Genomic DNA, 22,633 nt, shown 5'->3' with positions numbered 1-22,633 from the left:
AGTAGGCAAACTCCCGAAAAAAAAATCTTTAGTTTCGGCAGCCTTCACCTAAGCAAAAGTGCCAGAATGGTGTGTGTGGTTCAGTAGCCAAAACCCTGGTAGTTAAAATTTGGCTGCAAGCGCGATTATGGCATTCCTTTCGCGAGTTGGAACTGATAAGCGCCCTTTCTGACACCTCTGTTCGCGCTACAAGCGCCGCTTAGACAGCCCGCAAAACGATGGCGAAAAACAACAGTAAGATATCCTGGGAGTTTATCGTTCGTCGCCATAGAAACGGACTTCCTATCTCGCCTCGCTAGTATTCACTTTTAGGGCCGACGGAGGGCTTGAGGCTCACTAAGAAGGTACGTGGCTTCTATTCCTTTCTTTTTAGCTGAAATTAAAAATTCGAAAGCCTCTTTAAAGATTCCCTTTAATAACCTTACTCTAACCGCAAGTACTTCTCTATTAGGACCGCCGAAGGGCACTTTCTGTACGCCGAGTTCTCATGCCAACTCTTTGCAAGCGTTGGATGCCGCCGTTCTCAACCGCGCCGCCCAGCCCCCTTTTGTTCCATATCTTACGAATAGAGCAATAAACGCAAAGCACCTTAAAGGGGGATGTTTTAATTGGATAGCGGCATCTAGTCGCCAGCTGAGCCGTAATTTGAACTCAATCTCGAAGTACACGAAACTAGTCAACTTTACTATGTAGTAGATGTGCTACGTACTATATATGTATGCCTCGTGAAATCGCTTCACTTTAATGAACACCAAAACGCACTTGTGCACCTATTGTTTTAAAGAAGCGGATTGGCCTTAAAACGTGCCTTATCCGACTCTGGCGTGTGTAATCGCAATACCAAACATCTCCTCCTTGCACGGTGTGTTGTGTATTAACGCGATAGTGTGAGGGCTGGCGCTCCGCAGAAAATTCGGTGTCGTCGTCGGTGTCGTCAGCCGAAAATGAGCTGGGGTAGGGTGGCCCACATGGTCACCCTCCCACTAGGTGGCGGGTGGCTCACGTAAGTCACGTGACCTTCTGACGTCGTCACACCCTACTCACAGGATTGTGAGCAAACTGCCCACCTTGGAAAGTGGCAGTTCAATTAAGGATTGGTCGCGAGAAGTTGCTGAGGAAGACCAACCTGTTTCTTACAACTGCCACCGGTGGCAGCACCTGCCATCGCATTGCAGTGGCGCGTCGTTTAACTGCTGCACCATTGTGCTAGGAGTGGTATGAGGAATCCCAACGAGATATGTAAGGTAAAGAATGACCGATTCTGCGTATATACGCATTAACCCAATAACGCTACCGTGTCATAACCTTAAGGCGGAGCGTGTATGTGTCTTCCAATTTTATTTGTCTCTTTTTTTCGTAAAGAAACGTTCCTCACTGTTTGCTTATTAGTGCAGTCAACAATCACTGAAACCCGCTAATACGAGCACGTTTTCTTGGTAAATTCTGTACATCTTTGCGATGCCAAGAAAATCATTCTAAACATCAAGTTTGAATGTAATTTATTGGTGAAGCTGAGAACGTTTATGCGTTCGATAATCCTCGAAACTGTCTTGAGCTTCGTGCAGAGGGAACTAGTGTTGAATGCAGGGAAAATGTCAGCACAAGCATATTATCATGTTCAACGCTAGGCGATAACTTATCTGGAAAAGGCGCCTTCTCGATGATTCCAATGAATGAGGCGTGTTGTGCGTTCCCAGCTGTACCTGAAAAATTATCAGCTGCGTAAAGTTTCGCGATACCCATCGGTACGTGTGTCATTGCTTTTGCTATCTTTGTGTCCATCATTCAAGATTAAGCTCAATATCTTTGCCTGATAAGTAGAATGCGATCTTCGACAGCATTCTTGGTGTGATGATTCAGTTCTAAGTACGAAACAAAGCTTCCTTGTTATTACAATACAGACACCTAGGGCTTCTTTTCTATGCTCTCGATTCTTCACATAAATTTCGTTTTAATTTAGTTCGTTTTTATCGGGTCCACGTTTTTTGACAATCGCTTGTGAAGGGCGGTAACATTTTTCACAGCGATCTGAGATGTTGGCCAGCCCGACAATTAATTAGATCAAAAGTAGCCCTGTCTACAGCTATGCGAATGTGTACACCTATCGCACGATTGACTAACTGTTTGCTTTTAGGGCACTAATTTTTGTGTCTTAATCATCAGGGAGTTTGCACAAACCAGGGCATATTCCACAATGCGTGCGCAGTCGCGTCATTTAGCGGACATAAGCTGCGCAAGCTATCCATTTCACGTGAGTTGTACTTTGTAATCTAACATGCACTCTCTCTTATGCAGTTAATCAGTGACAGGTTATAGTAGATCAAAAAGATGGTGTAATAATCTCACTTGTTATTTAGTGAAATTCAGATGTTTTATTCTCTCAAGTCCTATTGCTACAGCATGAGGCCTATTTTTAATTTGGGCTTTTTGGAGCTAACCCAATAATTAGTAAACACTTCTGAACACCCGTGAAGAAAATCAATATTCTTGTTTCCTCGCCTGGAAAGAAGGAAATCAGCTTTTTTTGTTGGGTCGAAACGACCGGAACAGCTTTCAAAACGCTTTAGACTACACACGTGGCCCGGCAAGTAGTGTTTCGACGGACTCGAAGCACTACAGACTAAGTGTCGAAGAACTTCCAGTCTGAGCCACACTTAAAGGAAACACAAGAAATGGTTAACCCGGCTCTTAACGCGGGGAAAAGTACGTTTTATCCAGCTTCAGATTCTACCTCTCTAGTTGTCTGCGTCTCGTTATTTTTTTTTTGTCCCTTTGCATTTAAGCCTACTTACCATGAGTTAAGAGCCGGTTTAATAATCTCTCATGTTCCCTATAAATGTTACACATACTTTATGCGTTCAGAATCACGCCAAGCAAGGTGCCGCTCCCTATAGTTTTGCCCCGAAAAGCCCGAATATCGCCCTGTGACCTTCTGCGATGATTTACTGCCAGAGGCTGCTTGCGCACAGTGCGACACCGTGTCATGCATCCTGGGCCGAGAAGCCGAAGGTCCTGATTACTGCACGAAGATGTGCACCAACGAGAATTCCTCTGAGCTTCCAGAGTGGGGGCAGGAACACAACGTCTCACAAGTAAGCGGAACATTGGGTGCAATCTTTCGGGGTTTTTTTTTTGCTTTTTTATGCATTACGACAGTCATGGTCTTGACGTTCTAACTAAACACTGTGCTCCTGTTTGGAATCCAAGAAAGAATGGTTTTCGTATGTGAACGCATAAGAAGATACTAATGCCCTACTCATCTTCTAAAGTTATCAAAGATCGCTCCTGATTGAGATCCACTTTTCATGAGCAAACTGCGGCTGAGCGATCGACGAGTACGTTACATGAATTGATAGCAACAATAACCATGCGGGCTAGTTAGTGTGGATCAAGCTTAATGTAACCAGCAACAAAAACGGGAACGCAAGAAGAACGCTGGACAGCGCGGTCCCATTTCGTTGCTGGTCACATTATGTTTAACACCGCAGTGGTGGCCTAATGGCTTGAGCATCCGCCTCGCATGCGGGAGGTGCGGGGTTCGATCCCCAGTGCCTCCGAGTACCCACCGGTGGCACAGTTGATGCAAGTTTTCCCCTGGACTGGTGCTCGGCTTGTTAGGGTGAATTGCTTGGGAAATTTGTCTTTGACCCCACCTTGAGTAGCCATCCCAACTTGAGGACAAGGTTAATTGGAGAGACATGGGAAAGGCCTTTGTCCTGCAGTGGGCGTAGTCAGGCTGATGGTGATGGCGAGAAATCGAATACACCTTGTGTCATCGCGCTCTTTAGCCACAGATGTCCTTGCGCCATAAAAATTCATCATCATTATCCTACATTATCATTGGCGCATTGATAGATTACATTGAAAAATTTTGGTCGCGGGAAAAGTTACAACTGCGTTTGGAATGCTGTTTGGGGTGCTTTACTTAGTGGCACATAATCGCAGTTTTACAAGAGAATACTGTGTACTTCAAGAAATATTTTTTTGTATTATATGAATGTTCTCTTTTCTGTTCGTGAACTACTAAATGACTAGCCGTCTGCTCGCCTCTAAAGTTATCCACGTAAGGCTGTATGCCAAGTTCCTCACTTTTTTGGGGACATCGCCTCTGCCCGTTAAAAGGCGATATTCGGCTGTAAAGGCGTAGCTAATCACGCTTTTAGTGCTCCTGCCTTTCTGGCCAATGCAAGACTTGTCAGCAGGTGATAGAAAATCTCATATTGATTCCATAAAACTGGCAGGAACATTAAAAAAATTGAGTGACAATCCAACAATCATCAACCTTTTCTTCCCATCGCATGGTTAGAGATAGTGAACATCAGCTTTAGGCGACCACACGCGTAAGCAATGGGGAAAGCAATGCAGATTCGGCAAGGGTTGCTTTGTTGCCTGACTTGACCTCGACACCGAAAAATCTGGAAATGCCGGTGGCTGTAAAGGCATTAAAAAAGGTTTATTATTGAAGAACAGCGCTCCAGAAAAAAAAAAGTGTTAGGTTAAAGAAAAGCAAGGGAGCACACTATTATTAAAGATTCGTTCTTGCAAACCCTTTCTTTCTTTCCTGTTTTTGCAATAATAATTAATAATTGGTTTTTGGTGGAAAGGAAATGGCGCAGTATCTGTCTCATATATCGTTGGACACCTGAACCGCGCCGTAAGGGAAGGGATAAAGGAGGGAGTAAGTAAAATGGGTTTGACGGTCACCGTGCGATACGGATTACACTAGTTGCTACAACTGCTGTTTTTAACCGTTTTTTGACTGATATCTGTCTGAAAGCAGGAAATACCTTTCCGACATTTGGATGTGTGAAGTCAAATAATGGTATGGGACATTTTCCGGCTTTCAGTGTGGCCCTTTTCTCAGAAATCGAGATACTTGCCATTCAGTTAGGAAACAGCGCAAGAACCAATATCAATTTTACCGCAAGCAATGTAATATAAGGTTGAAAGAAAAGAGTGGAAAGAAGTTCTGCCCCCAAGTTCAGATGCCAAATTTGATAGAGTTCCCGTGTTCGAACCCGACCGCGGCGGCTGCGTTTTTTATGGAGGCAAAACGCTAAGGCACCTGTGTGCTGTGCGATGTCTGTACACGTTAAGGATCCTCAGGTGGTCGAAATTTTTCCGGAGCCCTCCACTACGGCACCTCTTTCTTCCTTTCTTCTTTCACTCCCTCCTTTATCCCTTCCCTTACGGCGCGGTTCAGGTGTCCAACGATGTATGAGACAGATACTGCGCCATTTCCTTTTTCCCAAAACCAATTAAAAATTAAAAGATAGAGTCGGGGAGCGAAATTTTTCTCCCGTCTCCGGCTCCTAACGAACCGGCGTCATTCATCGTTAATCTTTCGGGTATGTGAATACGTGTATGATGCCGCGATAAGCTTTAGCGGCAAGCAATAGTTCGTTAGCAATGATTTTCCTAACATACCCATATTAAGGCAATTTGTTACACTTCAGAGCACGGCACTCTCAAAAAAAAAATTCTTTAAAAGAACGCCGCCATCTTTAAAAAATATTTTTACCTATCAAAATACTGAGAAGTTGGCGTGTCTTCTTTCCATGGCTAGACTCATATCTTGCTTTTCTAGCTCTGCGTTTCTCATTTCAAGCAGGCATTTCAAAATTTACTCCGTGAGCTTATTACAATAAAGTAACTCATTTTGAATGGTTCGTTTATGGTTTATGGGGGTTTAACGTCCCAAAGCGACTAAGGCTATGAGAGACACCGTTGTGGACGGCTCCGGGAATTTCGACCACCTGGGGTTCATTAACGTGCACTGACATCGCACAGAACACGGGCCTCTAGAATTTTGCCTCCATCGAAATTCGATCGCCGCGGCCGGGACCGAACCCGCGTCTTTCGGGCCAGCAGCCGAGCGCCATAACCACTCAGCCACCGCGGCGGCTCATTTTGAATGATATTGCGGTAATTTTGTCTCTGAATACAAAAATAGCGCTTCTATAGGGGACGAAGAAGGAAAGAAGAGTGCCACTAACAATTTAAATTTATTAGAAATGGCATGGATGACATACACTTTCAGTCTACAACCAGGAGCGCATGAGCTTCCCCACAAAGATGCGTCACTTTTGTCTCTTATAATTTTGTGTGCATTGTTTCGTACACCTTCAAATTGCTTTTATTTCTCGTTCCAGGCCTACCTTAAACCATGGACCTCCGACCTTACTGGTTACGCTCCGGACGACAGCGATCAGCCTACTTCTTTGTCGGTAAGGGGAATACATATTCCTTATGCAGTGAACGTTTTATTTAGCCATTACTTCTTGCGTTGATATGATATCTGAAACAGGTGCCTCAGAACAGACTCAAACTGTTCGCTGTGCTGTCAATAGAATGCAGGCGACATCTGTTTGTAACATTACCACAGTAAGAACAGAGCCCATCGACACAGGAAGAATTTTACGTCAAGGTGCAGGCCTAGACAGCACGGTTATCACCAACTAGATTCTCGTAAAGGCATTTTTACTTTCATGCCATTAGACGTCTAATGGCCCACTCTCTGGCATATGCTCTGGTTAGGTATGGCATGTGCAGTTTATTTAAGTGCTCTTTTGCATAGAAAATCAGGATAAATAGTGTTCTTAAAAACGTGACTAAAACTGTTACATATTCAACACCCAACAATTAAAAAATTTTATTCCTCTCATCTGGTCTGCTTTGCTTTGACACCTTGTTAAAACAAATTACTGTTCTGTGGTGTTCCTGGAAATGTGATTTTAAGTTAGAAAATAATAAAACAGTCCAATTGCGAAAAATTCCTCCGTATGTTGTCCCTGGAGTGCGAACCCATTTTGGTACCATGTACCGTATATATTCAATGATCGGCCCGATTATTTTTTTTTACTTCAACACTCGCAATCAGGTACGTGATGCCATTGCGAAATTTGAAGAATTGTGTACCCTTATTGTAATTTCTTGACGAAAATTATGTGCGACGGTAACATAGGTTGTTGCTGCTGCCAAACAATCAATCAATCAATCAATCAATACTTTATTCAACATCATCAGGATGTTGGGTGCGCCGGCAAAAAGCCAGTGATGAGGCTTGACGAGGCCGACGCACGCTACAGAGGCAGTTTGGTAGTGACACACATAAACAACAAAAGAAAGAAAGAAACCAAGTTGATACAGAGAAGATCATGGATTAACATTCGAACATTTAGGGCATGAGGTAGTACAGTTATCAATCAGTTGTTCGTCAACTCTGATTCATCATTTAATAAATGTGGGAGAGCGAAGCGCAACATTTGACAGCCATTTGACAGCGTCCTATGAGCCCAATTGTGGCTTTGGCGTGTCCGCGATCTCTATTATATCCCTACTTTCAATAAAGTAATATAATTATCTTTATTGTTATTGTTATTTGCACTTTGTTCATGTGATTACCAAAAAAACTTGGCTTTGCGTCTCAGATATCAGCACAACAGTTTCTCTTGTTTTTGACCTCCAAGAAGGCAAGATATCTAGGAGCGCTCAATTTCTCCGAGGTTCTGACTTTTTTAGTGAGCCGTAATGGACATGACCTGCACTTTCGCCATTCCTGGCTGCATCGTGCACTTCAGCTCAGAAACGAAAATGTGCTTAGATGCGCGGCCATGACACGCGACCCGCAACTTTCTCTCGTGCTAAACATCAATTTTGTGTAGAAAAGCTTAAGTCATATACTGTAGCTGAGATGAAACAACGGCGTAGGAGGAACAAACAAACGAGTTCGATGCTGCGCTGACAGTTGAAATTTTATTTTAAGTTCCCCCGGTTTTTATTACCCAAGAATTCAAGATTATCTGCATTCTTTTTATCTGCCGGCAGCGCCGCCCCAATGGTAAAAACAGAACTTTCATCGATAAGCCAACAGATGCCATGCTGAACATTGACCGCCAGACTCGGATGGCGCATGCTTCGTAGATCTTGGGGGTCATCCCGTATCCATTCCTTTTTTTTTTTTCAGTACATGCACGTCATGAAGATTGGCTGTGCGTGTTTTACATTTTCTGTTTTTTCAGTGAAACCCTAGGTTGGTGTATGGGGTCCCTGTTAGCGATGATGCGTGCTCTCGTAACCAATCCATCAAATTGAATTTCACATGGGGTCACTGGTTGCGAACCTTAAATTGCTCCCACCTTCAGTGTCATCTGATTTGTTTTGTTTTTCTTCTGATTTCGACTACGTCCCTCCTTTGTAGAACCCATGCACGTTGTCTTCTTGCGCACGTCACAGAGATATCTCGACAATAAGGGACTAAATATTGATTATCATCCACACAATCGCAACCTTACGACTACAAAGGAAATCTGTGCAGCTTTCGCAGAAACTTCGTAGTTGAAGAAAAATTCATCCTGGTCCAGCGTTCGAACCCGAGACCACCACCTGTCGTGGGCAATCACTGTGACAACTGACATTGTCTTATAGTCCGGTCAGTCGCTCTTCCAGCTGAGCAGTCTTGGTTCGTAGACCTGGACATCGTAGTTGAACGAAGTTTCTGAGAAAGCTGTGTAGCTTTCCTTTGTAGCCGTATGGCTGCACTCGGGTAGTTGTCAATGAGTAATTACTCCCATATTACAAAGCTACTCTACTTATCTGGATTTCCCTAAATATTGGACAGAGCTATATTCTAGACAGACATTTACCGTGTTTATTTTCTACACGGCCCCTTTTAAGTTCTCTTCTATGAAGATGGCTACATGTCCCCGTTGCAAAGAAACAGTCCCCAAGAAACTCATCCTCACGCATATCAAAGCGTGCAAAGGTGCCCGAAAGCCGCGACACACTCAACGGCAACAGGACCCCAGCCCAGAGGTAAGTGTAGTCCTATCCATTTATTTTCTCTTTCGCCACCAATTTGTGGATGTAGAACCTGCATAGGCTCAAAGGTGCCGTGGTGAACAGAAGGGAGCTCGATGAGAGCGACATTCAGGCATGCCGAGGGAAAGGCGTCGACAATATCACTCGTGCGGCTGTGTGATACAAGAGGTCCTGGGCACTGTAGAGCGTTGTACACAGCGCTATGACAGTGTCAGCAGTTAAAGGTACCTTGAGTCCAATCCCTTCATCGCCGAGGACAGCTTTCAAGGCACTTTTCAAGTTCTTAAAGGACTCAGGACTGAGTGCAACGTTGTGATCTATCAGTGTGTGCCCTGTGTACCCAGTAAGTAATGGCCATGTGGAACAGTGACCTTCCTTTGCTCTCTCCCCTTTCTATATCTCCCTCTATTCCCCTTCCCACGTGCAGGGTAGCATACCGGGCATTGCCTGGTTAACCTCCCTGTCATTCCATTCGTATTTCTCTCTCTCTCTCTCCTCAATGCAGGCGCGTCGCGCTCGCACAAAAGGCTTCGCCATCACGTGATCAGTTCACGTAATCTGGTTCAATGAATAAATGCATGTGTACATAGCTTATCACTCGAGCTGTCAACATTATAAACCGAATATGCTATTGCTGAGACTTTTGGTGCTTGTTAGACATTTGTAGAACACGAAAGGGTGCATTAGGCAGACTGTTCCAAAGCTGGCATAGAAATGCAGAAAAATATAATGAATACAGCGCAATGCGTATTACATTCACCACCTTCAGCTAATGCTGTATTTCTGGCACAAATTTATTTAAACTTCAGTCATCTAACATTATCTGGAGCAAAAAAGCGCGATATACTGGAAAGGATGAAATCGAAACTATATCGCAGCTTATTTGCTTTTTTTTTGCCAACCGCTAAAGAAGCCTGCGAAACCTTCCTTGTTGGTTGTTTGCTGTGTGTGTGGGGGGGGGGGCGCACGCGGGGGGGGGGGGGGGAATTCGTGTTTCCACAGAAGGTTGGAAAGCAACATCCTTTTACTGTCGGGGCTTCCGACCAGCCAGATATCTTTTCCGTTGCAAGCAAATTCATGCGTTTCTTTTTGCTGGTTTGTCACAAACCGCACGACACAGTGAAAGCGATGAGCTTGCGATAGTCGCTCTCAATTTTATTATCTCTTAATCCTTTTGCTCGTTAGTCACAAACCACGTGACTAGTGTGACAGCGAGGAGCTCGCTTGCAGTCATTCTCAGTTTTGTTCCTTCGTAACTCTTGTGTTGTATTCCTCGGCAGGAAGGCAAGGAAAGTCGTGCTGACCCCGAGACTTCATACCAGGTAAGCCATGTCTTGGATCTGAACAATCCCATGCTGTTTGCTTTCCGATATAAAAGCTACACGTTTCGCAGTGTAGCCACTTTTTTTATACCAGGTGTATTTCAAAGGTCCCAACTGCAAAGTGAGTGTCGCTATATAATAGCGCAGCTTTCCTTTGCTACTTCAATAAAACACCTGTTCTTTAGTTATGTGCATATCGTATTTAACCTTCATATGAGAACAGTGGAGGTAGATGTTTGCGGATTCTATCAGCTAAGGACATTAGCGCTTTCTTTGACGTGCGGCCCCCGCGGTGGCTCAGTAGTTATGGCGCTCGGCTGCTGACCCGAAAGACGCGGTTTCGATCTCGGCCGCGGCGGCCGAATTTCGATGGAGGCGAAATTCTAGAGGCCCGTGTACTATGCGTTATCAGTGCACGTAAAAAAAAAAAAACCCGGGTTGTCGAAATTTCTGGAGCCCTTCACTCATAGACTGATTCGCTTTGGGATGTTATCTCCCTTAAACTAAATTAAATTAAACTTTCTTTGGCGTTCATTGCCTCGATCGGCAGCCTTTTTTTTTAATTGCTTCATTTTGCTCTTACCATCAAAAAATGAATTGACTTTCTATAGACTTCTTTAAAACGCTGTTGCCTGCATATAGATATTTCCTTTCGTCTATTCATAGTCCATAGATTGTCTGCAGACAAAAATATACTAAACGTATACAGAATGTCTACAGACTGTCTGCCTAAAGGATTTGTATTGTTTATGCACTAGGTCATAGGATTTTTCTCTAGAAAATCTACAGACGATATTGACACAAGTCTACAGACAGTCTAAAAACTGTTTAGGATCAGTTTTATCAGCGTATGCATATGCAAGGAAAATAAACGAGAAAATGCATTTTTCTCCAGCGTTTTTCAGGAGATGCCTTACTCTTATATCACTCTGGTTTCCGGGTACTTCGTTTGCTGATCTTCTCCCGCGCTTAAAAAAAAATGTTTTCTGTGTATCTATTAAATCCAGCGTCATTTCATTATCCGTGGGGTTTTTTTCTAAAAAACACGACCTGAACTGTTGCACAGCATCCAATCCTGCTTTATTGTAAATATGTTTCATTTTTGTTGTATACTGGTTTTGAAATGAGCTTGGATCATGCACTAAGGAGCAATCGTGAATACGAATTTACGCATTTACTCATCATTCAAAATCCGGGTGTACGTCTTTCGGTGTGATGCCAGATCTGAAATTTTAATTTCGCACCCCTGCGCAAAACAAAGAGCGACTGTTATTGGGTTCTGTAATCTGTACTGACTCTGTACTGCATGTGTGGGCACTGAGAAGCACAAAAAATGAATCTCGCGGTGAGTAGTCCGCTGCAGTTGCTTCAAAATATTGTGTAAGAATCTTTTTTGTTGCTTTTTAACCGGGCAAAAAAAAGAACAAAAAAGCGGCTCACAACAGCCAAAAGCGATTACTGTTAGGTCCGGTTGAGTCAGCGTTACCTAGAACGAGATATCTAGATCCTAGCTTCAGTACTATTCCTTACTGCTACGGTATCGAAATCACGGAATCGGCGGTTGCCTTAATTGGTGTCTGCCCTCACGGGCCTCTCTGTTCGGCTTCCCAATTCGGCACTCGTTTCAATTAAATCACGATAGCTGGTGGGTCATATTAATTGGCACGCCATTCACTACAATGTCCGCGCATCCTGTGTTATCTGAAGGCAAGCTTTCCTCCCATTAATGCTTCTGGTGCTTCTTTACCTAAAGGAGGACCCGCCCAGTGTTACCGACGAGCCTCCCGAGTTGGCTACGGATCCCTACACTGTCAGCGCACTTTAATTTTACTTCTTTTATGCGGGTTGTAGCCTTGGTAACGAAAGCCGTTCTCCGAAATGGCTAAATGACTCTGACGTTCGGCTGCTGAGACAAATATCTCGAAACCGAAGCCGCACCTCGGAGGAAGAATTTCGAAGGAGGCGATTTGTAAAAGCGCCCGCGTGATGTGTGGTGCGGGAGCGCGTCGAAAAAAAATTGTTTTATGGCTTATGGGCGTTTGACGTCCCAAAGTGACTCAGGCTATGAGGGACGCCGTAGTGAAAGGCTCCGGAAATTTCGGCCACCTGGGTTTCTTTAACGTGCGCTGACATCGCATAGTTCGCGGGCCTCTAGAATTTCGCCTCCATCGAAATTCGACTGCCGCGGCCGGGATCTAACCCGCGTCTTTCGGGTCAGCAGCCGAGCGCCATAACCACTGAGCCATCGCGACGGCTCGAAAAAATTGGAGGGGATAAGGGCGATAGCGCAATGGGTTAAATCCCATATAGGCAGAAGGCCAGTCTCTACATTCATATATCCATGGGAGTCCTGGTACCCCTCCTGGCGCAGTTTTGCAGCGGTTAAGCGATGCACCACTACCCTGCGATGGCAGGTGCTCCCATCGATAGACCATGTGCGACCCGCGTTGCTCTCCCGGGCTGACCAATCAATAATTTAACTGCCACCTACCACAGAGCATGCGCACTTTACTCAATACATCCAAGGGGCAGGTTGCGATTATGCCGTAGGTCACGTCATCTTGCGCATGCGCATACACTTAACCCGCGCAGGTTCAGAATGATGCGCCGCATAATTGGCACAGAAATGGCGCGCTGGAGAGGCGCATCCACGCAAGCACAGTCAAGCCAACAGCTACCGCTCAGCTCGCCACAATCTTAAACGTTTCAGAAAAGAACAACTTTTTCGACCGTGTGCTTCACTAATCGCACATGTCGCCGCCTTTGTGAAACGGGAATGTGAAGATGGCAACAGCGGTTATCGCGTGCTCGCGGCTCCCTACAGGTAATCGCTTCCTGAATAATGGGCAAGAGCGGTTTTCGACAACACAGACACGGCAAGAAAGTGTGCAAGGGTCGTGTGCTTATCTGGCTTCTGCGTGCAAACAAGCTGTGCTCAGAGGACAGGTTATCAACCCTCCACGTCATTTCCACGAGTCCGACAAGAGCCGCTTATCAAAATTCTGTCCCTTTTTGTGTCCCTCACAGTATTTGTTTGCAAGAATAAGGAATGAGTTTCATAAAGTGCGTTGATAATGTGCGTGCTTGTGTGTTTTTGCTTGAAACAGGAGGTCATGTATGCTTACGGGGTTTCTTCGTCTATATTGCAGCTTGCTCAGCAACTCCGAGAGGCCCGGAGCGAGATAAGCAGCCTGAAAGAGGAAGTTGTGAAGGTGAGAGGAGTTAAGTTGTACGGCGGTATTTGTTTGAATACTGCGTCAAAATACTTGTCCGAATGTTTAACACCAAGACTGTTCGCAGCACACTAGGTAAGAGATGCTGAGTATGTCTTTGTTGCTGCTATTTTAAGGGCCGGAACCGTGCAAGCAACATTAGAAGTGTAGCACATTTGGTGTGCTGTCACCATGTGCTACCATGAGAATTTCACTCATCGTCTATTTCCTGTGCGATTTCAGTGCACGTTAAAGAACTCCAAGTGGCAGAAATTTTCGGAGCCCTTCACTGCGGCGTCCCTCATAGCTTGAGTCGCTGTAAGACGTCAAACCAAACCTTTCGAAAACAAAATTGCATTCTCTTGTAAACCGTGTTGTGTGAGGTGGTTTATGCTCCTTTCGTTCCTTAAAGGACCGATGGTCTCTTAAAGCAAGGAATAGGTTTCAAGAGAGGGCAGGCGTAGAAGAGTGTGGTGGAGAGTTATGTCGGCGAATGGAATATAAAAGTTTGCGAACTTGCGATTACAAAGTCGGAGAGGTCAGTGTCTTGCGTCGGACATATGCTGTAGATTATGATGCCTACGGCGAGGACGGTGGTTATGATAAATGTCGTAAAATATTCGTTTCGCTCTTGTATGTGTCTATTTCAATTGGTAATTCCAAGTTAAATCGTCAGTATCTTTACTTGAATGAAAACGTTCGATAATTTAAACGAAAGCTCGCCATCCGGAGGAGCCTGAATTAGCGCGGCTAGACTGCTGCTACGACACATCCGCCACCCCTAGTGCAAAATACTCGCTGAATTCATGCCAACTCAGACTGCTAATTGAGGTTACTTGCACCGCGCCACATGCCCATCGAATAGAATTTATCTATACTGCATCGCAATGACATGCGCCTTGTCTTATGCTGTGACAAAAAGTCTGGCAATAGATACCAACTGTAAAAGAGCCAGTTGCTACCATCTTCCAAGGACAACGAAAAGACGTTATCTAAACCAGTTAATCTGCAACTATTCAATACAAAGCACCATCTGACCTCATCTCACAGCAGGTACTTTCAACCTGTGCCCCTGCTGAAGATATGCATTCAACCTTCTATCAAAAAATTAACGTAAAAGCCTTGAAATTTCGCGTCCATCTGTTCAGCGTCTGTGACTTTGTATTAAACGAAATGAGGGTCATGGACAATAATTCATTTTCATTTTCTATTTCAGCTGAGAGAGGAGCTCTCTAAAAAAAATGTAAGTTATTGTCCATCTGCGGAAGTGGACACGTCAAATCATTTGCAATGTTATATTCATAAGCACACCCTATGATTTGCCAGCATCACATTCAATTACTGAGAGTGATATTTAAGGATATGCAAGAAAGCGTAGGGAACTTGAGCCTTCCATATCTGCTTTAAGTTTTACAGAAGTGCGTGAGCAATTTATTGAACGGTGTTATTACCACTAATATAAAAACCCAAATAGACATATTTCTATTTGTGCGGAGTTAAATGCCCCTTGATTCGGCTCATCTGCAAGAAAAAAATGAAGAAATCAGTGCGCGAGGCTTTACAAAACATCGAGTTATGCTAAATCGAGCACTGTTTCGCCTATTATATCGGCGGTCATTTTCGGAATCACACACTCCATTGAAAGCAAGAGCCCAGTGGTGCTTGATTTGAATCAGGCACTAAGCGCCAGAGGTAAAGCTCGTCTTGTATTAAAAGTAGTCCACCTCCTGCTCTTATTCAAGTACATTACAGGGACCGTTTTTTTTTTGTCTGTTTTCACTGCTTTTGTTACCGGGAAAGACTATAAGGGTTCTATGCTGGATTTCCTCCTGTCACCGGCCTGCAGAGAGGGCGAGATAAGAGATTAGAAAAGTGGTGAAGGGTCCAATCCTTTCCAAAACCCTGTTGTTTTAAGTTTTATTCTCAGCTCTCTTATCTCACTACTGCTCTGAAAACTAGACATTAGAGTTTACGTTTGGGTGGTGCATGACCCAGACATACTCTTTTATGGCTTATCTTTGTTTTGCTAATATTTTCTCCACTAATACTTTGCATAAATTTATGATGCTATTTGTTTAAATCAAGCATTTCACATTATGTCTCGCTTCCTGCTAAATACAGTTTCTTTTTAATATTCGGCCACGAGCTCTAAAAAGGCTTACATTACTTTGCCATCAATCATTCAGTGTCTCCCACGATTGCAACCTGTGAAAAGACTCGGACAACCGAAGCTAGGCATACCATCCAAATATTTTTGCCGCGCTTGGGGATTTTACTTTTTAAGGGGTGAAGTGGTCAGTGGAATCAGCCTGCAGTGCTTGAGGGTGATTTAATCTTCCGCATTGCCTACCTAGACAAATAAAATCCCATACTGAATAGCACCTCCAGAACAGCCGTTCTTTCTAAAGCACGCAGCTGCTTTTAATTAGAAATTATCTATGTAATCACGATATAGCTGTGCGAAACATACATTACTAACGAGGACTTCATCAGGAAAGCAACAGGCGCGCCACATGCAACTCCTTAAAAACAAACGCTCCTGCGCCAATGCCCGTATTTATTATTTATTTATTTAGGGATACTGCGATCTTGTAAACAAGATCATAGCAGGTGGGAAACATTGTGTTCACATACAAAAATACAGACACTTACAAACAAAACAGAATTGCACATAGAAAGTCAGCAAGAAAATTCCGCGGAAAGGTCGTACACAACAATCATTTCAAGTGCTCTTCAAACAAATGCAATTACGTCTGCCTGACAACATCATCCTTGAGGTCATTCCAATCAGTGAGGGTCCTTGGAAAAAAGGAATATTTGAAACAATTAACTCGCGAATTTAACGGTGTTACGGAAAGAGAATGGCGATTTCTAGTTTTGGTACCCCGAGGAATAAGTAAGGATATTGTAGGCGTAAACTTTGAAATTATTCTTAATTAATTGAAAGAAAAACTTTAAGTGACATATGCGATTTCTTTTAGGAATAAAGGGTACGCCGTTTTTTTTTTTTTTTTGAGGAGGTCATTGACTGATGCTCGCCCGTAAGTGTTATATATAAACCTTACTGCTTTCTTTGGATTCTTTCAAGTTTATTTATGTTTACCTTTGTAAAAGGGTCCCAAATAATTACTGCATATAGTAAGATTGGTCTAATAATAGTGTTGTAGGCAAGGAGGCGTGCACCAGGGGTTGCTAACTTAAGCGAGCGTCGTAAGAAAAAAAGCTTCCGGGGAGCATTTGCTGAAACATAGTCTACATGCTTGGTCCAAGAGAGGTTATCGGAAATCCATAGGCTTAGATACTTATATTCTGTAACTTCATGAAGAAAAGCCTTCATATCCAATTTCATGATGTGCTTTTTGGAGATGGCCTCGACCTCCCGCAAATTCCTGCCTCTTGGTTTCCGTGTTTTAACAAGAGATAGATGAATAAGAAATGTCTTAGGATATCACTGCCACTTTCGGCGATCCACATCAGGTAAGTGGCCGATGCGTTGCTTCCAGGGTCAGCTTCAATGCGAACAATGAAATGCAAAAGTAGGAAAAGTGAACTGAAGAATGGAGGGAAGAGCCCAGCATGTCCACTAGATTAGGAAGCTTACGGCTATAAGGTGACCGCCGCGAGCGCAAGACAGGGTTAATTGGAAGTCACTGGGTGGCGCATTCGTCCTGCGTTACACGTATAAGGCCGATAATGATTTTGAAGATGATGATTGTGATGATGGTAATGGTGATCATGATCCCACATCCTTTCTTCAGGAAATTCTCTTGGCTTACAGACAAGAGGCAGAAAGCGTACAGCACATGGTAAGCACTCTGAAAGCCGATTTTCATTTTTTTTAGTTAAGGGTGAGAAGTCGTCTGTAACAGCTTGCTCTCCAGCAGAATTTGCATTTTTGACCACCTGGGGATCTTTAACGTGCAGTGACATCGCACAGCACATAAGGCGCCCGTGTGCTGTGCGATGTCAGTGCACCTTAAAGATCCCCAGGTGGTCGAAATTATTCCGGAGCCCTCCACTACGGTACATCTATCTTCCTTTCTTCTTTCACTCCCTCCTTTATCCCTTTCCTTACGGCGCGGTTCAGGTGTCCAAAGATATATGAGACAGATACTGCGCCATTTCCTTTCCCCCAAAAAACCAATTATTATTATTATTATTATTATTATTATTATTATTATTATTATTATTATTATTATTATTATTATTATTATTATTATTATTATTATTATTATTATTATTATTATGAACGCGGGAGCGTTTAAGGTCCCTTTCGCCAGAAAACTCGGCGTTGGCTGTGGCGTCGGCGTGACTGGAAAATCCTGATTGGTCGAGTGTGTGACGGTGTAGAAATGCAGGTTCACTGAAAAAGAAATAAACGTGCTCAAACAGAATCGAGCCGCCAGCATTTGAGCCGGGAACCGGACGCCCTATCTATTTATCAATGAAGAACGTTCCTTCAGTGCCCTAAATGGAGGTCTTGTACGAGAGTAGACGAATTGCATTACAGAAATGCTTAGGTAATTGGAGACACTAATCAGCATCACTAATTAACAACGAAAATGATGCGTAATAAAGGCTTATGTGATGGCAACAAAGCCTGTGGATGTCTGCGAAAAGGTGCGCCAGGGCAGCCCCAAGTGACCACAGCGCCATTTAACGCTATCGTGTCATAATCTTAATGTGAACTTAAGTATTCCCAAAAATTTTCTACTCAAACGGCGTTCCTTGCTTGACACTTCAAGCAGCTGCACATATCGGAAGCTAGTCAACAGTACTGTGTCGCGAGCTTCCTGCTTGTCGTTATTAGCACTATAATTTCTATTGGAGAGGAAAATAAAACCTAAGCGTTTATATATTGTTGCAGGCTGAAACAGCACGGGCGAATCTGAACGAGCGTGTTGCATCTTCAGTCAGCGCATTCCAGGTGAGCGAGGAAATCGCCTAAATGTTCCTTGCTTTTTCACATTAGTGATATTTTTTTTTCTTGGGCATTTCTTTTATTTCGGTATAGGATTTTCGGCCTCTTATTTTCTCATGGCTCATTTCATGCTAGATGGTTGTGCCGTCTTCCTGTTGGGGGTGTTATTTGGCTTCTTTTGTGAGCTGTGTATTGTTATTCCAAAAGGACGTAGAATGCAGAAAATTCATAAAGTCTGCCTTTTTTTGACTAGATCAACACAATAGAGTCTAGACCCATTTGAGGTAGGGCGCCTAAAATCGTAGACAAAATACCTTTCTTTTTCTGCGTCTCCAATGGGTATTAACCTTTGTCTTTTAGCCGCCGCGGTGGCTGAGTGGTTATGGCGCTCGGCTGCCGGCCCGAAAGACGCGGGTTCGATCCCAGCCGCGGCGGTCGAATTTCGATGGAGGCGAAATTCTAGAGGCCCGTGTGCTGTGCGATGTCAGTGCACGTAAAAGAACCCCAGGTGGTCGAAATTTCCGGAGCCCTTCACTACGGCGTCCCTCATAGCCTGAGTCGCTTTTGGGACGTTAAATCCGCCATAAACCATAAAACCTTTGTCTTCGGCCTTAGGCATTCTTTGCACTCTGCCTCCTTTATCTGACCATAATGGGCACACTTTTACCGCGAGTTCTTTTCTTTTTTTCCTCGTAGCTATCACTTCTAGCAAATTTATGCTGCTGACTTCGCCGCTAACAATGCAAAAGATTTTCACGATTAAACCAGGGGTAGAAACAGGCTATCAGCTCGCAAAGCATGACATATAAATCAACAGTCATTTGCCTTTATTATATTTTTTACACGCTGTAAAAGACCGCTAATTAGATCTCAACACACAAGTCTTATACCAGCAGCCAGCTGACTAAGGACATCGACACATTATAGCGTCTAACCCGCCGCGGTGGCTCAGTGGTTATGGCGCTCAGCTGCTGACCCGAAAGACGCGGATTCGATCCCGGCCGTGGCGGCTGAATTTCGATGGAGGCGAAATTCTAGAGGCCCGTGTACTGTGCGATGTCAGTGCACGTTAAAGAACCCCAAGTGGTCGAAACTTCCGGAGCCCTTCACTACGGCGTCCCTCGTAGCCTGAGTCGCTTTGGGACTTTAAGCCCCCATAACCCACATTATAGCCTCTTCGAAGACCGCCAAACAAAATGAACGTCCTAGAAAGCAAGATATGTAAGTTCTCATTTGGTAAAAGTTACGCCATTAATCTCAAAACGTATTCGCATTGACCGCAGCGGTGGCTTAGTGGTCTGAGCCTCCGCCTCTCTTGCGGGAGGTGCAGGGTTCGATCCCCAGTGCCGCCGGGTACCCACCGGTGACACAATGGGTGCAAGGTTTCCCCTGGTCCGGTACTCGGATTCTTTAGGGAGAAATTCTTGGAAAATGGGTCTTTGACCCCACCTTGAGTAGAATAAAAAACACCTTGTGTCATGGCGCTCTTTGGCCAAAAGTACCCTTGCGCCATAAGAATTCATCATCTTCGTATTCGCATTAGCGAGACGAAACCGAAAACAAAAATGTATGTACAAAACACCAATGCGTTTAGGACAACCGTCAAGTTTTCGCGGTCTTGAGAATTATAATAATTCCAGATTCCTCTGGAATAACTGCAGCTGCGCGCACCTTTTTCTATATTGTTGGAGATTGCCGTGCGTGGCTACAGGTGCCTTCCGGCAACCTTCACAGTAACCTTTAAATCCAGCGCGGCCGCGAGCCTCTTTGATTCCGGCCTTCGACGACCGCTAAGAGCATTGGCCGCAATTGCCGCCGAGTTGCTTTACAGTTTGCGAGGACGACGACGCCCAACAAGGAACTCTTTCTGAAAGCCCTGTCAGTGCTGTTTTCCTTTAGGCAGCAAAACGGCAGGACACTGCTGTTGAAATTATTGCTGCATGGCAGAAAGGCAGATATATATCTGGTTTGTGTCCCAGAGTGAAAGTAACCGGATTCACACGTACAAGAATTAGCTGCAGTTCGCGAATGCATAAAGTGAGGCTCGCTTTCAGGAAAGCACCAAAAAGACATGCTATCTTAATGCATTTTTTTTTAACCCAACGTATACTCAGCTGGAACTTTTATCTCTCTTACAGGAAGAATGTGGCAAACTAAAAGCCGGTATCGATCAATGCTTTGCCGGCCTGAATCAGGTACAGTAGAAAAATTATTCCTTCCTTCATCTTACACAGGCCAGATTTCTGTAACTTAAATGTGCCTTAAAATTACACAATTGGGTAAATCGCTGGGCGAGTCAGTTCATAAGCGAAACTAACGCAGGATAAGAGCAAGGAGGTGTTGGGTGTGTGCCTCTTTGTACTTCCCCTGCGTCAGTTTCGCTGGTTACACAATTGGGCATTACGTGTCACTTAACAGGAAGCTCCTAAAGCCTTAAAAACGTGCGCATTCCTTGTGTGCGAGGCGTCCGTTTCACAAGTGCATTAGCTTTGCAAGATTCTAAAGCGTGTGTAATGTGTGGCTGTGTAATGAAGAATATTAAGTGGACGCGGCTTTAGTTTTCACCAATGCTTAGGGAAAACGACAGAACTGAGATAAATATGCATGATGATTGCGCTGAACTTAGGACTTTCCATTAAAGCATATCGCTTCTAGCGTGTATTGACATTTCATGCTTGCACCATACCCGCGCAATGGGGCTACCAGGAAATATGTATAGTATCAGAACTCGCACAACTTGTCCAGTCCTGTAGTGTACGCGCTTGTTATAATTCACTGAAGAGGTGAAAACACTCTTCCTCCTCAGTCGACATGATCCGTCAGTGGCGGTTTAGGTGTGCAGGGCGTAAGCGGTGGTAAAAATCTCGAGGACCAAGGAACCGTCTCGATTCATGCTATAAATATAGAGAGCCTTGTGCTGTTTCTCATGCAGCGTTTGCTTCATTTTTCCCCCAAAATTGATTTCACTGTCTACATCCCTTACAACCTCTGTGTGTGCTTGGGAAAAAGAAAAAATTACGCTAACCATAGAATTCGCAGCTTCCTGGCTGAAACTCGTCTCCGGTAAAGGTCAGCTATAAAATTGAATGCAACTGATAACATAATTACTTAACGGATTAATGGCGCAGGTCAAGTGGCAGGACAGCAGGAGAGCACAAACACACACAAGCGCCAAGCATGTCTGACCAACTTGCCCAATCCTTTACGCTTCTGATAACATAAATCAGTAGGAAACTGTGAATTACTGAGCACTGTCATTCGTACTTGCAGAAAAAACTAATTCACATTACTTGGGCGATTTAGTAGGCATGAAGTTCTCAAGCGTCTACGTGTTGTCTCTCTCGAAATTTGGTAATTAGCGCTCAGTTTCGCACTTATGTCTCGAAAATTGAGCCTTACAGTATATGTTTTTTTTTAGGTGACAGAAGAATTTCAAGAAGAGTTACAAAACGTTGTGCATAGCTTGTTCCCCACTGTGCAAGTACAAGGTTGCGCAACCTCAGACTCCAGTGAAGAGAGGAAACCGTCCAGGAACTCAACAATGACGTAGTAGTTTTAATTTTAAGCTGTTAGGAAGCATCGAGAAGTACGTTCAAAACCATTAGTATAGGTCGTGTAATTGCAAAGATTGTTACCTTATAATCACATTGTGACATCTGAATGCTATCGAATCGATGGACAGTGTGGGCCCTTTTGCGCCTTCGAGATTTTAACACAGCAATCCACTATGTTACAACTAATAAAATGTTTGCAGTTGTCAGCACGCCTGTTTCAGCCGTTCGACATTTAGTTGTGCCCACGCTGTATTACTGGCTTGTTCCTTTGTCTTGCTTTACGCCTTTTAATTCGTCAGCATTAGAGCCCGCCCTGCCCCGATTTTTATCCGGCGTTGATCTCTGAAGCCTCCGAGATCCGACGTCGCGGGGTCGTGAACACACCAGCTTCGCTTGCCGCGGCTTTCGACCACTCGGCCATCGCCGCTGCCTTTCTCCCCGCGTGTTAAACTGACAGCCTCTCGAGCTACATTTTACACGTCGTCATTTTCATCAATTTTCATTCATTCATTCAATCATTCATTCATTTATTCATTCATTCATACTTTATTTTCAAGAAAAACTGGACGGCCTCCTGGGCTAAAAGCTAAATAAGCAGCTTGACGGGGCCCAGGAGGCCGTTACAAGGCAGTGTTGCGAAGGGCAAAAATATAAGGATTTATTGCAGTACATGCCATATACTCAAGGAATTAGCAATAATAACAATAATAATAATTAGCAAAATTAGCAATAATAGAATAGCAACAACAAGATAAAAGACAATTTCATTTGGTAGAGAAAGAAACATAAAATTCAACATACATC

General features: G+C 44.0%; 1 protein-coding gene across 3 annotated transcripts; it reads left to right on the top strand.

Annotated features, from left to right (window-relative positions):
- Positions 1 to 204: 204 nt before the first annotated feature.
- On the top strand, positions 205 to 22,033 carry LOC144104298 (uncharacterized). Of its 3 annotated transcripts, none has more exons than XM_077637208.1 (11): positions 205 to 344; positions 2,953 to 3,092; positions 6,153 to 6,227; positions 8,677 to 8,814; positions 10,101 to 10,142; positions 13,292 to 13,354; positions 14,571 to 14,597; positions 17,113 to 17,160; positions 18,222 to 18,281; positions 20,414 to 20,470; positions 21,694 to 22,033. In XM_077637208.1, the coding sequence occupies exons 2-11, from the start codon at positions 3,030 to 3,032 to the stop codon at positions 21,823 to 21,825; spliced, it is 705 nt and encodes a 234-aa protein (XP_077493334.1). In that variant the 5' UTR covers positions 205 to 344; positions 2,953 to 3,029; the 3' UTR covers positions 21,826 to 22,033. The 3 variants fall into 3 exon arrangements, with proteins under 3 accessions (XP_077493334.1, XP_077493336.1, XP_077493335.1); XM_077637209.1 differs by having other exon boundaries at positions 252 to 344; positions 2,970 to 3,092; XM_077637210.1 differs by lacking the exon at positions 14,571 to 14,597.
- The last annotated feature ends 600 nt before the right edge of the window (positions 22,034 to 22,633 follow it).

Source organism: Amblyomma americanum, chromosome 9, assembly GCF_052857255.1.
Source record: "Amblyomma americanum isolate KBUSLIRL-KWMA chromosome 9, ASM5285725v1, whole genome shotgun sequence".
In the NCBI taxonomy this organism is placed as follows: domain Eukaryota; kingdom Metazoa; phylum Arthropoda; class Arachnida; order Ixodida; family Ixodidae; genus Amblyomma; species Amblyomma americanum.
Note: the sequence above shows the minus strand (reverse complement) of the source record. Positions and strands in the feature narration are given on the sequence as shown.

Excerpts from the sequence above, each read along its gene's own strand:
- LOC144104298 (XM_077637208.1), top strand. The coding sequence starts at position 3,030 with ATGTGCACCAACGAGAATTCCTCTGAGCTTCCAGAGTGGGGGCAGGAA. Across the intron at positions 3,093-6,152 it reads AGGAACACAACGTCTCACAA|GCCTACCTTAAACCATGGAC; the intron begins GTAAGCGGAACA and ends TTCTCGTTCCAG. Across the intron at positions 17,161-18,221 it reads CAGAAAGCGTACAGCACATG|GCTGAAACAGCACGGGCGAA; the intron begins GTAAGCACTCTG and ends ATATTGTTGCAG.